At 41.9% G+C, this 13,882-nt stretch overlaps 1 protein-coding gene across 2 annotated transcripts in view; it reads left to right on the top strand.

Annotated features, from left to right (window-relative positions):
- HECTD4 (HECT domain E3 ubiquitin protein ligase 4) overlaps positions 1-12,442 on the top strand; it is a 121,546-nt gene extending 109,104 nt beyond the window's left edge. For both annotated transcript variants that reach the window (XM_073313568.1, XM_073313567.1), the window contains exons 67-76: positions 734-924; positions 1,329-1,475; positions 2,683-2,802; positions 2,949-3,104; positions 4,744-4,847; positions 5,777-5,998; positions 7,520-7,686; positions 8,096-8,291; positions 9,040-9,262; positions 9,974-12,442. In XM_073313568.1, the coding sequence (XP_073169669.1) occupies positions 734-924; positions 1,329-1,475; positions 2,683-2,802; positions 2,949-3,104; positions 4,744-4,847; positions 5,777-5,998; positions 7,520-7,686; positions 8,096-8,291; positions 9,040-9,262; positions 9,974-10,110 (1,663 nt within the window). In that variant the 3' untranslated portion in view covers positions 10,111-12,442. The remainder of the gene's footprint in view (positions 1-733; positions 925-1,328; positions 1,476-2,682; positions 2,803-2,948; positions 3,105-4,743; positions 4,848-5,776; positions 5,999-7,519; positions 7,687-8,095; positions 8,292-9,039; positions 9,263-9,973) is intronic.
- The last annotated feature ends 1,440 nt before the right edge of the window (positions 12,443-13,882 follow it).

Genomic DNA, 13,882 nt, shown 5'->3' with positions numbered 1-13,882 from the left:
GCTACGATGCATCAACATAGAATTGTTGAATAGTTTCTTAGAATGTTATTTAAGGGACTTGATTCATATTCAGCTGCCAGGATGTCTGTTCCTGACTTCCACGTGCACATGCTCGCTAGGAGGATCACACCTGAATTGTGGAAACCTGGTTTAAACAAAATTAGTTCATTTTGTCCCTCTTACTTCCAAAATCCATAATAAACTGACCTGTCAACAACTGCACTGCCAGCTGTTGCCTAAACTAACCTTCTCTGGCTTCATGCCACATCAAAGCTGCATTCTGTGCCTCATGGTATTGAAACTGCTTTGGTAGATTTCTCCACTTGTTTTGAAGGAGCTAGTACAGGGTAGAATGTTTAGTCATCATGTTACTTTCTTCCCTGTTATCATTTCAAAGCAGAGAAGTCCCTTAAATGGATCTATCCTCTTCCCTGGTATTGAGCTGCAAATTGCCTGCCTACTATATCCCACTCCCATGTCTGCTTATGAGCTCAGAGTAGAGAGTGCCCAGTGCAGTAAGTAAGCCTAGTAAGCAGGTAATGAAAGTCAGGCAAGGAGGGATGATAATGATAATGATTCGTTCTCCCTCATATCTGAAGCATTCTAATGTCTAGGCTAAAGGAGCTGTACTTAGGGAAAGGGAAAAGGAGAGACCTAAAGCCACCTGGCTTCATGGTTAATGCAGTCCAGGGGAGCATTTGCATTTAACAGTTCTAATCCCCTTGTTCTTCAGGTGTGCCTGCATTGACGCAAGACATGCTCAGAAAGCATCCCGGAAGTGGACTTTGGAAATGGACGTAGCCCTTGTGCAGTACATCAACCGACTGTGCCGTCATCTTGCAATTACCCCAGCACGACTGCACCCGCACGAAGTTTACTTAGATCCAGCTGACGCAGCTGATCCCAGAGTCTCTTGTCTGCTGAGTATGCACAAATTGGGGGTTTTCTAGTTATTACTTCATACGCTTTGTATTCCTCTTCAGTTCATGGTTATAGATTGCTTATGGATTCAGTGTGAAACACTTAGTGAAGGGCTGTGAATTCAGCACTGGATTGACAGCCCTGGAAACTGAAGTCCTCTGGGTCACCACAGAAAAGGAACAGCAAAGGCAATGACAGTGCAGGCTTCCCCCCAAGCCACAAAACCCTGTCAGTGTGTCTCTACCCTGGCATGTAGGGGCCACCTCTAATGGACATGGGGGTAGTTCATTCTACAGGGCCCATTCAGTCTGTGGTCACTATGCCAGAATGGGTGTTGATGTGATGAGTTTGAGGACTCCTGTCCTGTCCTTTAGCTCTCTGTTTCTGAATTTTTTTCCCCATCTCAGATGTTCCCATTGAGAGTCTACGTCTACGTTTTGCACTGCTTCAGTCTCTGAACACCATGCTGGAGACCTTCTTCCTTCTGCTGGTGGAGCTGCGACAGACAGAAATGTACGCTAATAGTATTGCTGTGTTACTGCGAGAGGCCAAAGGTCAGTGTCTCTAGGACTGCGTGAGTTCTGTGACTGTCTGATGCTTGGGGGAAGTTTAGCATCTTTTGCAGGTTCTCTCATTGGTACAGACTGGAGAAAAGATTAATCCACACTTACCTCAGAAATCGGAGAACTTTGGGGGGAGATAGAGAGGGGATCACCATACTGTCAAAAGCTCCTTGACTTTGCTTCTCAACCAGATAACCCAGTACGCTGACTGAATAGGGTGACTGTCTAAGAACAATGTGAGCACATGAGTAAGAGCTGTTGCTAGTGTTTTCCTGGATTAGGGAGAACCAACCAGGGCAGTGCTATGTTTCAAATGACCTTGCTGAAGTACTCTGAAAAACGCAATAGGAATTGCTGTAACGAGAAGGCTGCCGTATCTCACTACAAACATAAATATTTAGATGGTATGGTTTGGAGGATGGAGACAGGCTGTTCTATTGTGTATAATGCCCAGCACAACGGACGTTTGTCCTGCTTGGGGATTCCATGTGCTATCACAATATAAATAACCATATGGCTGAAATGGTATGTTAGCCCCAAAAGCATACAATATAGTCAAGGGTTCCAGAACCGGTGAGCCTGCTAACTGCTACAGGAGTGGTAGGCTTACAAAGATAGACCTTCATGAGAACCTCCAATAATCATACAATGAGTAAAAGATTTAGGCTACCCTGGCCAGACCAGTCATTTCATTTACTCTGGAGAAATAGCTGATGTTGAGTCTTTGCTTCTACCCAACCAGAAAAGAGCACTTGCAAACCTCAGGTGTGGAAATTGAGTGTTCACAGTCTGTCTGTGTGTAGTGTATGGATTTAGGGTGCCATGAGATACACTGATTGATATCTTCTTGTCATTAGTATCCTCCTCAGAGCATGCCAGATTTCAGAAAACTATTTAGAAATGTGCTTTTCTATCTTATTTGCACAGCTTATGGTTTGGCTGACAGGAAATAATCATCTAATATAAGAAATCTGTTGTACAGAAATATTGTGATAAAGTACTTACTTGACATGTGTCTTCCGATAAACATTAACTCTGAATACAAAAAGTGTCCAAAGGCTTGTTTGGGTTGGCCAGCTCTTAGACTGAGGCTTACAGAAGATTAAATCAGTCCCAAAATGTTGTTCATCAGATGATTTCAGGAAATAAAATTACAGAAGGACCAATAGTAGACATAAACATGTATTTCTTTATTTAGGTTTAATCTTTTATGACACAAAGGTGACTGTAATGAATCGAGTGCTGAATGCCACTGTGCAAAGAACAGCAGATCACGCAGCGCCGGAAATCACACTGGATCCATTAGAAATAGTGGGAGGTATTTGCATTATTTATTCTCTCTAACCTTAATTTTCATTTACTGCCTATGATTTCAAATTGGTCTTAAAATAACTAAGCTCAGACTCTTATGAACACAAAATACTCACAGTGGATTCAGTTTTTTAAAATGTTTCTTTTAAATAGGGGAGATCCGTTCTTCAGAGAATTCCTACTTCTGCCAGGCAGCTAGGCAGCTAGCCTGTGTGCCGTCCTCTCAGCTCTGTGTTAAACTGGCCAGTGGTGGGGATCCCACATATGCCTTTAACATTCGCTTCACTGGAGAGGAGGTGCATGGAACAAGTAAGTTATCGTCTGACAGAACAGTAGTGACACACGCGGCATGTTGATCAGAATGTATCCAAAGAAGGCAAGGAAAACTAATGCTAGCGAGGACTTGAGCATGTAGTCTTCACTAGGACCAGGTTCCAGAAAAGTTAACGAGTGTTTAGACTGAATGAGTAGTACAGGGACGGATCGCTAGTGACTCTGCAGTGATGTTATACTTAAAAGAACGTTCGTTAGGTAAGAACTTTTTTTGTTAAATACGGCTGACTATGATATGTCTCCTTTTCTCCCAACACTTTGTGTTTGTTTTTTGAATCCAACTTGGCTGGGACACTGAGAGTACGCTGGTCAGTTTCACTTTCTGTTTTTTGTGATTAACCCCATGTTACAATAGCTGAGTTTCAGACACTCCAGGGGAAAGGTTTAAATTAAGCCAATAAAAAAAAAAAGTTCATTTTTGTAAAGTTTCCCTTTTTTTGAAGGGGAAAAACAAAAGCCTACGTATGGGGTCTAAGCTATCTGATAGTAGTTTGGTTTATCTGACTAGACATTTCTATTTAATGTATATAATCTGCTTTATAGTACAAATCTTTCTTTGGAGACATGGAATGCTAGTGCCTGCTATGCTTTATGCTGATGCTAGAAAGAAATTGGGAAAACATCGTATCTGAAGCCAACTAGTGTTCTGAACATACGGACGTCAGGGAGAGGCTTATCTAAATGACTTCATCACTAAACTTTGACTTAGAGACACTTTCCCCAGTGCTACATACTGTTGGGTGGACTCTCCAAGAGATACTGGGATAGGAGCCAGGAGAAAGCTTCCTGTTTTACTGATTTGTTGCCATCCTCGGGGTATATGCAAGGGCAAGGGAAGTTTAAAGAACAAACTATCTGAGAAAAGAAAATCAATTCCTGTTTGCAAGATTGATGCAATCTGCATGTACTGATTCTAATGGGTCGTCTTAGGAAGTTAATGACTGGATATAGCATGAGAGATGGCAAAATGGAAATTCTAGTTAACACTTTCCCCACTACTTACTACTCAGTTCTATCAAACTGCATGAAGTCATTGGAGGTGCACGGAAGTATTGTTAAAGAGCTGTTTGAAGTATCCCCTCAAAGTATTAAATCCATCTTTTCTTTTTCGTTATGATGAATAACAATACCTGTGATGTGATGCAGAGGTAACTTGGTTTGTGTTAAGATTCTAGCAGTATTGCCTGATTGCATTTAGCTAGATTGTGAGTAGGCCGCCTGCGTGTTCCATCTTAATGAGGTGGTGATTTCTCCTTAAAGTCTAAACAGAATAACAAAGGTATTGCATCTCTCTAGGTAACCTTAAATAAACAACTAGCGATTGAAGCCAAGACCATTAGCTGAGAATGCAGCGGAAAGCAACACACTGAATGTTCTTTTATGCAGTTAAACAGTTGCAGTGCAGATATGCACATGAACAGGTTAGGGATGGCTGCCATCTTCCCCATTCTTGGTTATCCACTATACACAATGAAACATGTTTCACCTGTAGAAATTTGAGTTAAATGTTGATTTCAGGGGGCTGGTACACTGTGGACAAGAAGGCAACAGGAGTGAGGCCAGAGAGGGTGTATGTGTGGTTTGTTAGAGTGAAAGCTTTGCATCTTTCTTTCAGGTGGTTCATTTCGTCACTTCCTGTGGCAGGTCTGTAAGGAGTTACAGAGCTCTTTGCTTTCCCTGCTCTTGCTGTGCCCCAGCTCTACAGTCAATAAGAATAAGGTATGATACCCCAATGGAGATTAATAAACAAGTGCTTTGCTCTTACTAAGGAAATACTCGATATCAGCACTCAGTGACTAGGATTAGAATGCTCTCAATTGCTGACAACTAGGGGAGTTTTCAAAGAGATGCATGTGGGAGTTAGCCACACAACTCCCATTAATGACTGGAGGGAATGTGTAGGTGAGTTCCCCTGCATCGTGTTTAGAAAAGTCCACAAGAAGTAAGGTGCTTATCTGTCTGCTACATGCTGTAGTTCTGACCTTAGAACAAAGCTCATCTCCTCTAAAGCACCCTTTAAAGTGTTTGATTTCAAGATTGTCTCTTGTATTTCTTCATGAGAAGTTATTTATGGGCCAGATTCTGCCACTCTTACTCCACAAATGTCCACACTGAAATCAGTAGTACTACTTGTGGGGTAAGACCCAACTCAGTGTGAGTAAGGGTATTGGAATTTGGCCCCTATTTTGCGTGCTTGACATTTTACAGAAACAAGTAAAGACATGGTCCCTGTCCCAGAGAGCTCACAGTCACTGAGGCATGGTTCCTTCCCTGCAATGCTCCTGAGGTGGGCAGCCACACATTATGCAGAGCAGACTGCATAAACACAATCCAGTTCTGTATGTAAACTACTGCAGGGCCGTCTAACACCTATATGCTTTAGACCTTAAACTATTAAAGCTAACACACAAAAAACTAGGTCAGCGTTTCCCGAACTTTTAAAAGCAGAGCCCCCTTCAACACCCCAATATGTTGTTAAGGGCCAACGTTTATATACCTTCGGGCCCCATGCTTTGAGAAACTGTTCTAGGCTACTAAACAGGCTTCAATGTGTTTGAAAACCTCTTACCTGACCATTCTTTCTTCCTGAAAATATTCACCTCTGGTGTTTTCTCTAATCATTAAATGTTTGTGTTTGTTTTATTAAGGGGAAGTATATTCTGACACCTAGTCCTATAACCTATGCGGAAGAGCAGTTGCTTCATTTCTTTGGACAGCTACTGGGCATTGCAGTTAGAGCTGACGTTCCTCTTCCGCTGGATCTCTTATCCTCGTTCTGGAAGACCTTAGTAGGAGAACCACTGGATCCAGATGTTGATCTCCAGGAAGCTGACATCCTTACCTACAACTATGTCAAAAAATTTGAAAATGTAATTTTTTCCCTCTTTTCTTCTTTGTCTCCTTTACCCATAGCCCTTGTGCACTGGGTCTTCGCTGCTGATAGAAACCCTGCAGTAATTGTACAGCCTGACTGAGGGCCTGATCTGTCAAACTCCTGTTAAAGGCCAGTAGGGCTCCATGTGGGTGCAAAGCTTCATCACCATGCATGGAACGGCAGGATGAGACCCTGAGTTTTAGTCATTTTACATCCTGTTGGCATGGGAAAGGCACTCTATCATGCATTGTCATCCCTCCCCAGGATGGCCACGCTCTGCTTAAATTGAGACTAGGAACTTTTACAATTTATCTTTAGGTGCCACGATCAACTGTGTTAGGGCTTCCACATTAGGTAGCAACAGGTTTTACTCGTTAGCCAGCTGATGTGTTGATCCAGACTTCACCAATTCAGTAATCTGGAGAAACCTAATGCTGTGAATCAGTTGCATAACTCAACTCTTTGTTCTTTGTTTCGAAACATTGCAGGCACTAGGTGATCCCATGCACAAACGTTAATAAGGTGCCCAGTTGTCAGCAGAACTATAAAAACAGTAGTAACTTTAAATTGTCTGTGAAATGCTCTTTAGTTTTTAAACTACTTTTTATAATATTCCCTTAAAAATGTGAAAACTAACATTGCTTTTCCTAATAACTTGGTGTTCTATTTGGCAAATGTTAATTTCCCATAAGACCATGTTCCTAATAGAATTTGTAATGGTCCTTCTGCACAGCACAAAGCAGATGTTAGCACAGTAAAGGAAATGCAGCAGTGTCTGTTCATTGGGCTGGCTCAGCAATGGTAGGCGCTGTCCTTAAAACATTCTATGTGGCACAGGGATAGTTTGGGGGGGTTTTAAGCATAACCTCTGAGAGTCCCCAGCAGATCCTCGCAGCTGGAATGCAGGTCAAGTGACATGCTCATGTTCTCCTCCTTAAATATTTTACTTTATGCAGCATGTGAAATTTAATACCACATTCGTAATCTGTACAGGGCTAAACTAGAATGCTGGCTTGCTCCTCATACCCAGATGTGATCTCTTACTCGAGGACAGGTTGCCTTTCAGTGCCTGTGCCATTGTCATTGGATGATGTAAAATGTAATGGGGCCCTTTCATAGGCACCGCCTCCTTAAGTGCTCCAACACTGGAGCACCCATCAAAAAATAATAGTGGGTGCTCAGCACCCACCAGTGGCCCCGCTGATCAGCTCCTACCCCTCCCTCCCAGCCTCTCCTGCCTGCTGCGGATCAGCTGTTCAGCGGTGTGCAGGAGGTGCAGGGGGGATCGGAGGGGGCAGAACAGGGTGGGAAGAGGTGGAGCAGAGTGGGGCCTTGGGGAAGGGGTGGAGTGGGAGTGAGGCCTGCAGCGGGGCAGGGGTCGAGAACCCCTGGGGAAATGAGGAAGCTGGCGCCTGCCCTTTTAGTCATTATGTTGGCATGATGATGTCTGAAGAGATTAACAAGAACAAGGTACAGTAAAGTGCAAGTTACTAGATATTATCCCGTGTCATCCTAGATAAACGATGAGACTGAACTGGAGGCCTTGTGTGCCGAAATTGCATCCCAGCATCTAGCGACAGAGAGCCCTGATTGTCCTAACAAACCATGCTGTAAGTTCACCTACCTGAGCATGACCGGCGAAGAGCTGGAGCTGTGTCCTAGAGGCAGGCACATTCCCGTAATGTGAGTAACACCATTATTGGGAGGATGTTTCATGAGAGTAAATGCGATGACTTTTCAACCCTCAGCTAAATAGTGCTGTGACATGGTGAAAGCGAGGGTGCTGGGAATACCCGGTACCTTTGACTGGCAGGAGCTGGGAACCTCCAGCATACCGCTGTTCATCTGTAAATAATGGAGGGCTGAGCATGACAGCACAGTGACCGCTTCCTAGTAGTCATCACTGCATGCTGTGTGTGTGCGCGTCCCAGGATCCGCAGGTGCTGCTGCATGTGGGGTTAAATTGGGAACAGTAGATGGCATCAGAATGGAAGTGACCAGAAGCCCATGCCCAGGAAATGGGATTGCAGATTGTAATGGGGAGTAAGACTTTTCCTCTCAGACTCCTTTCTTTCTAAATCCCTTATGTCAGCTGGGAGAATAAGGACATGTATGCAACAGCAATCCGGAATCTGAGGCTGCATGAACTGCAGAATCCTGACTGCATGACGGCTGTGCGTGCTGGACTAGGATCGATTATACCCCTGCAGCTTCTAACAACACTGACTCCTCTAGAAATGGAGCTAAGGACGTGTGGGCTACCTTACATTAACCTGGAGTTCCTAAAGGTATCTTGGGCTGAAGTCCCTTTGGAACATGCATATCTAAAGTTAGGGTAATGAATTGGTAAGCACCTTCTGGCATAGTTGCTTCTGTTTCAAGAAAAGCTACAATTCGGTTTTTCAGGCAGGGATTAAATTTGTTTAAAATCAATATTTAAATTATCAAACTCTAAAAATGTCCACGTCCCCAAACTCTATTCAATACCTGCCTCTTTACTAAGATTAAATTAGCTGTTTAAAATTTCATAACAGGATATAGCAGGATAATTTCTGCAAACATGTACTTTTTCAGAATTACTCAACATTGGCCTGTAAGTACATTAATATTAGTACTACAGACAATGCACCACAAAGAGGGTATTTTTTGGTTTACGTTATCAAACATCTTTAACCCCTTGTATTAAAATATTGTGCGAAGATGTGTTTGCCTTGCAACAGCAGCAGCCTTGAACTGGTATAGCACAGTGTGCAAAAACCCAGCCTGGATGCAGTTTAGAAAGGGTCTGTGTAAAGGTCAGTCTGTTATAGAAGCAGTTGGGGTAGAATGATAGATACTGGAATTCTATCTCACTGCACCCAAAGCAACAATTTGAATTAATCGATTTCTAGTGGAACTTGTACTGGTAAAACTGATTGTTAGGATACCCTGCTGTGATCGATTTCCATTATCACTGATGCAAGACTTGAAAAGGAGAGTAATACACATCATGTTCTTCATCTGTATCTAATTTCACTGTCCTTCCCCTTCCCTTAGGCGCACACCATGTACCAGGTGGGGCTGATGGAAACAGACCAACATATTGAATTTTTCTGGGGTGCATTAGAAATGTTTACTCAGGAAGAACTCTGCAAATTCATAAAGTTTGCCTGCAACCAGGAACGAATCCCCTTTACGTGTCCATGCAAAGATGGAGGACCAGATACTGCACATGTCCCACCTTATCCCATGAAAATTGCACCCCCAGATGGAGCTGCAGGTATGTTGTCTACTGCACATTTGTATAAATAAAATCAGCCTCTCTTACCTTGTGACCTTCTGTAGATTTGAAATCCTTATTGCCTTTTAAAACTTCCTTTGTCTGACAGGTTCAGGGCTTGTCTGCGCAGTGGAGTAAAGTGCACTAACGTGATATGGAGTGCTGTTTAACTTAGTGCACACCAGCAGGGTCTGCACGTACCAGTTAACACACACGTTAGTGTATTTTAGAAATCACACCCCCGTAGTGCACATTACCCCACTGTGTAGACAAGGCTGCAGAAGAAAGCGCAATGCAGTTAGGAAATGGTTGTAACTGTGACGAGAGAATGTGGCTGTTCTTAAGCCATGCCCTAATAAGATGCTTCAAGCAAAAATAAATCTTCTAAAGACTCCAAATATCTGCCCTTTGGCCATCTATGCAGAGGCGGGGACTGTGGTGGAATTTCGTGACGTGGCTCCTGCAGAGCAGAATATCTTCTATGCTTTTAAAGTGACGATACTGTAGGCCCAGTGTCGGCCCCACGAAACTTAACCGTATAAATTCCATTGGGCTTTTTGGTGGGTCTCCTGAACCTAGAATTTACAGGATTCTATTACTTTCATGTGCGTTAATATCAACAGCGAGAAGATTACATCCTTGGAAAAGAAACTTCACTAGAATGTCAAAGTGCACAGGCTGTTAACAAGTCTTCATGTGGTTCCTTTACAGGTTCCCCAGATTCTCGGTACATCCGTGTTGAAACGTGTATGTTCATGATAAAGCTTCCTCAATATTCCTCTCTGGATATAATGCTAGAAAAGCTCCGGTATGCTGTTCACTACAGAGAGGATCCACTTAGCGGCTGAGCTGGGCAAGACCAAGACCAGGGACGCTTTTGGGAGGCTTGTTTCATGACTGCTCTGTTAGAAACCCTGTGATTCACCTGAAAATGCCTCCAGGGACACTACATAAAGAATTGGAGACTAATTTATTTTCTGAACTTTTGTTCACATTACAGTAATTATTGGAAGACTTATGTTTTGTATTTGTAGATTTTTGTGGTGGACTGGTTATTTTGCTGCCTTGTTTGTGGAATGTTTGTAGGATAGTTTAGTACAGACCGGTTTGATGTGTGTAATTTAATTTTAAAAGACCTTTGAACATGTACACTTCTAATTTTGTAATTTAAAATTGTGTTGCCCATGCAAACACAACAAACTTGGCTATTCTGAGGTTGAGAGCTCAGATCTAAATGATTAGAGCTCATTCTCCCTCTAAAACATTTTTGAGTACAAAAATAGAATTACTTTTAAAAAGATCACTTCACATTTTCCATAAAATCAGAACAAAATACCTCTCATATGAAAGCTGGGAGAGTTCGTTTTCTGTACTTGATACACTGAACTTCCAGCACATACACACTTCGGTTTTGTAACAGAAAATATGCTTCCAAATTACATGTGTTTACATATCCTGAAATGTTCTTGATTATTTAAATCCAAATCAAACACATTGGTAACTACCACAGTAAATATCAGTGTTTTATTTTCAAACTTTCCTCTTCAGAGTTGGATAGCTGAAAAACCCCGAACAGTGAAGAACCATGATACAGTTAGATCCTAATCAAGACATTCCTGGATTGAAACTAAACCTACTAACAAAAATTTCTTCACTGATCTTTGACTTTTAAATAGTGGGTTCTCTCTAAAATACCATGTTCAGAATATTAACCAGTAAATGATTAAAGTACCTTTGATTTGTTTTATGTACTCAAAAATGATTTATCTAAAATGAAGCAAATTATCCTAAAAATGTGACACCCCCTAGCAGGGGGACAAAGACACAAAGTTGCTGAATTGAAGCTGTAGCTTCTATTTTATATAGAAGGATAATGGTGGCATACAGGGAGGTGACCATTCTGTACGTTAAACTGTTGTATGTTCTGGAATGAGTTCTGCAGTGGTAAAACGCACCACCTCGATCTTCCTTCACTAATGCACACAAGCGGTGCCCTCTGCTGGGTGTATTTAAAGTGCGGGAGCACTTTGCAAACCATTTAGAACTGCACTCATGAAAACCCTATTTGTGCTCAAGAACCGAAGAGAACACGGACATTACTGCTGTACGACTTGGCTCAGCACTATCTGTAAGTTAAGTGCCAGTACTGAGCTGCAGATTAGTCATTTTCCTGCTGGTGCACATCTAGCCACATGAAGGTCTGGTATTATGTGTCTCTTTAGGAGAGAGACATACACTAATTGTTTGGCTGGTCAGTTGTAATGGGAATTGAAAAGCTGTATTTTTTTGTATATTATTGTGAATATTGGGAATTATTATGCGTGTGGTATGTTTGGAGAGCAGGATGTGTGAGAACAGAGAAAGCCACTAAGTGTGTATGTGTGTGGTGTTCTGAGAGCGAATGGAAAGGGGGGGGGGGTGTGTGTGTAACAGCTGAAGTAGTAGTAAGTGGCATACAATGGCTCCAAATCCTGTTGTTAGAATTGTCACCATTCTATAGCATTCCCCTCCCCCTCTCCTCTGAGAAACATGTAGGAATAATATATATTCTTGAATCTTGTCCACTTTCTGGTAGAAGCATAGATATAGATGAAATCATTCCAAGTAAGGCAGACATATGTAAAGTTTACCAAGACCAGAGGAAAACTAAGCACGATATGTTGCTTGAAATGCTTTATTCCCATCCAAAAAGTGCATTCTCAAACAGATGCTGAGCAAGGGGAACATGAAGAATGTCATCTGAGTTTCATAGCAGAACTACTGTTGCTGACAAATGCTTTGGTTTTCTTTCTGGTGGTTTGAATAGTATTTTTGTACTGTTTAAGTATCTCCTTTCAAACCCCTAACAACTTGAGTGGACTCAAAATTCAGTGAAATACCTCACTGGTAGGGGTTTGAGGACTTTAGTATGCCAATCCTTTCCAATGATAGGATTACAGCTGTGAGTAAGATAACTGCTGCTAATGTTTCTGCTTCTCCTTCCAGAAAGCACATGTGAGTAAAGCATATCACATCTTGGCCCTGAAATGTGTGCTGTAAAGTTACTTGATATATATTATTTATTATAGTTATTTATGGTTGCATTTAACAAACTTTTAGTCAATGCTGTTTACACCCTGCTGTGTAAATGAAGCTTCTTACTACAGGAAAAATGAGTCAACAATAAATAACCTTCATCTACTTTTGACTGATTTGAAAAATGGTGTGATCCCTTAGTAGGAAGAACTGGTTAAAGGAATGAAGTGCTACTGTGGCTTAGAACTAAAGCTTTTCTAATCCTGGTTATTTCCTTGTGCTCAGTCTCTGTAGTCAGCCTGTCTTTCTAAGCAAACCTTGCTGTGTGATTTTTATTTTACTTAGATACTCATTCAGAATGTAAAATTATACAGAGCAGTGGAAAACAGTCAGGTATTTATTCTAGTACCTGCAAGGTGTCCATCTTGGTACTGTACACAGCATTACTGAGTCTTAACATCCATCTTTAGATGTATTTTGTGTCCTTATTACTTGAGGCTGGATATAGAAAACCTGACCTTGAAGTTGCATTTTCTGAGAGAATTAAAACTACTAGAAATTCTTCTTTAAACCCTACTTTTATGGGCTAATAGTCTTTATATTTCTTTGCAGCAGAGCTATAAGTCCAGACACTCTTGAACAGGACAAATGCAGTGCATCTCCTGCAGAGAAAACCCACTTGACAGTTCAACAGTTGTAGTTAATTTATTCCATGCTTTCACCCTACAATTTCCCCATGAATAAGGTATCCAATTAAACATCATCTAGAGAACAAGAGGTGGAGCCATAGTATCCTGCCCCAGGAACTACCCTTGCCTCTTGTGTGTAATAAATGCTTACTAGGAATAGAAGCATCCTTAGCATCTTTATTTGTAAACAGATGTTAGTTCTGTTCTGCTTCTGGCTTTAGTTAGATTGCTTGCTGCTGGCAGAAGCAACTTCCTTGGTATTAAGTATGTCATGTGACTTTTCTAAGGAAAAACCTTTGACAGTGCTCCCTCCCTGACCAAGCCCTCCTTATCAGTACCATCTGCCACTGTAACCCAGGCTCCAGGAATAACATTGAATGGCACCAGTACAGACTTGTCCCCAGGACAAGTTTCTGCCTGACAAGCCCCTGTGTGGACAATGATGCCTTGCACTGAAAGTCCTGCAGCAACAGCTGCCACAGGGGATGTTATTGAGTAATAAGCTGGTCTGCTGTACATTCCACCCAAAAGTTTGGCTGTGAAGCAGTTACAGCAGGGGGCTTGTCTATACAGCAACGTTTAGCACCAGTTCCCCATTCCCATTACTGAAATACAACTGCTAACTGCTTTAAGGAAGCAGGCTTCCCTGCAAACATGTGGCTACTTTTACTTTTTACAACTTGTATTCATTCTTTAACAATTCCTTATCTGAGATGTGCCTATAAACTAATTTTACATTTTAGAACACTTAACTTAAGGTTTAGATTTATTAGGAACTGGGGAAACTTTTGGGAAAGGGGGAGCCTATAGAGGAAGTACAGGTGCCACCTAAATCAAAATGGAACGAGATTGCTGGCACTTAAAATCAAAAAGGTTATTGAGCAGTTTTTAGAAAAAGGGCTGGGGGAAAGCTAAC

Source organism: Lepidochelys kempii, chromosome 15 (assembly GCF_965140265.1).
Source record: "Lepidochelys kempii isolate rLepKem1 chromosome 15, rLepKem1.hap2, whole genome shotgun sequence".
NCBI classification, from domain to species: domain Eukaryota; kingdom Metazoa; phylum Chordata; order Testudines; family Cheloniidae; genus Lepidochelys; species Lepidochelys kempii.
This window is presented reverse-complemented; position numbering and strand designations above follow the sequence as displayed.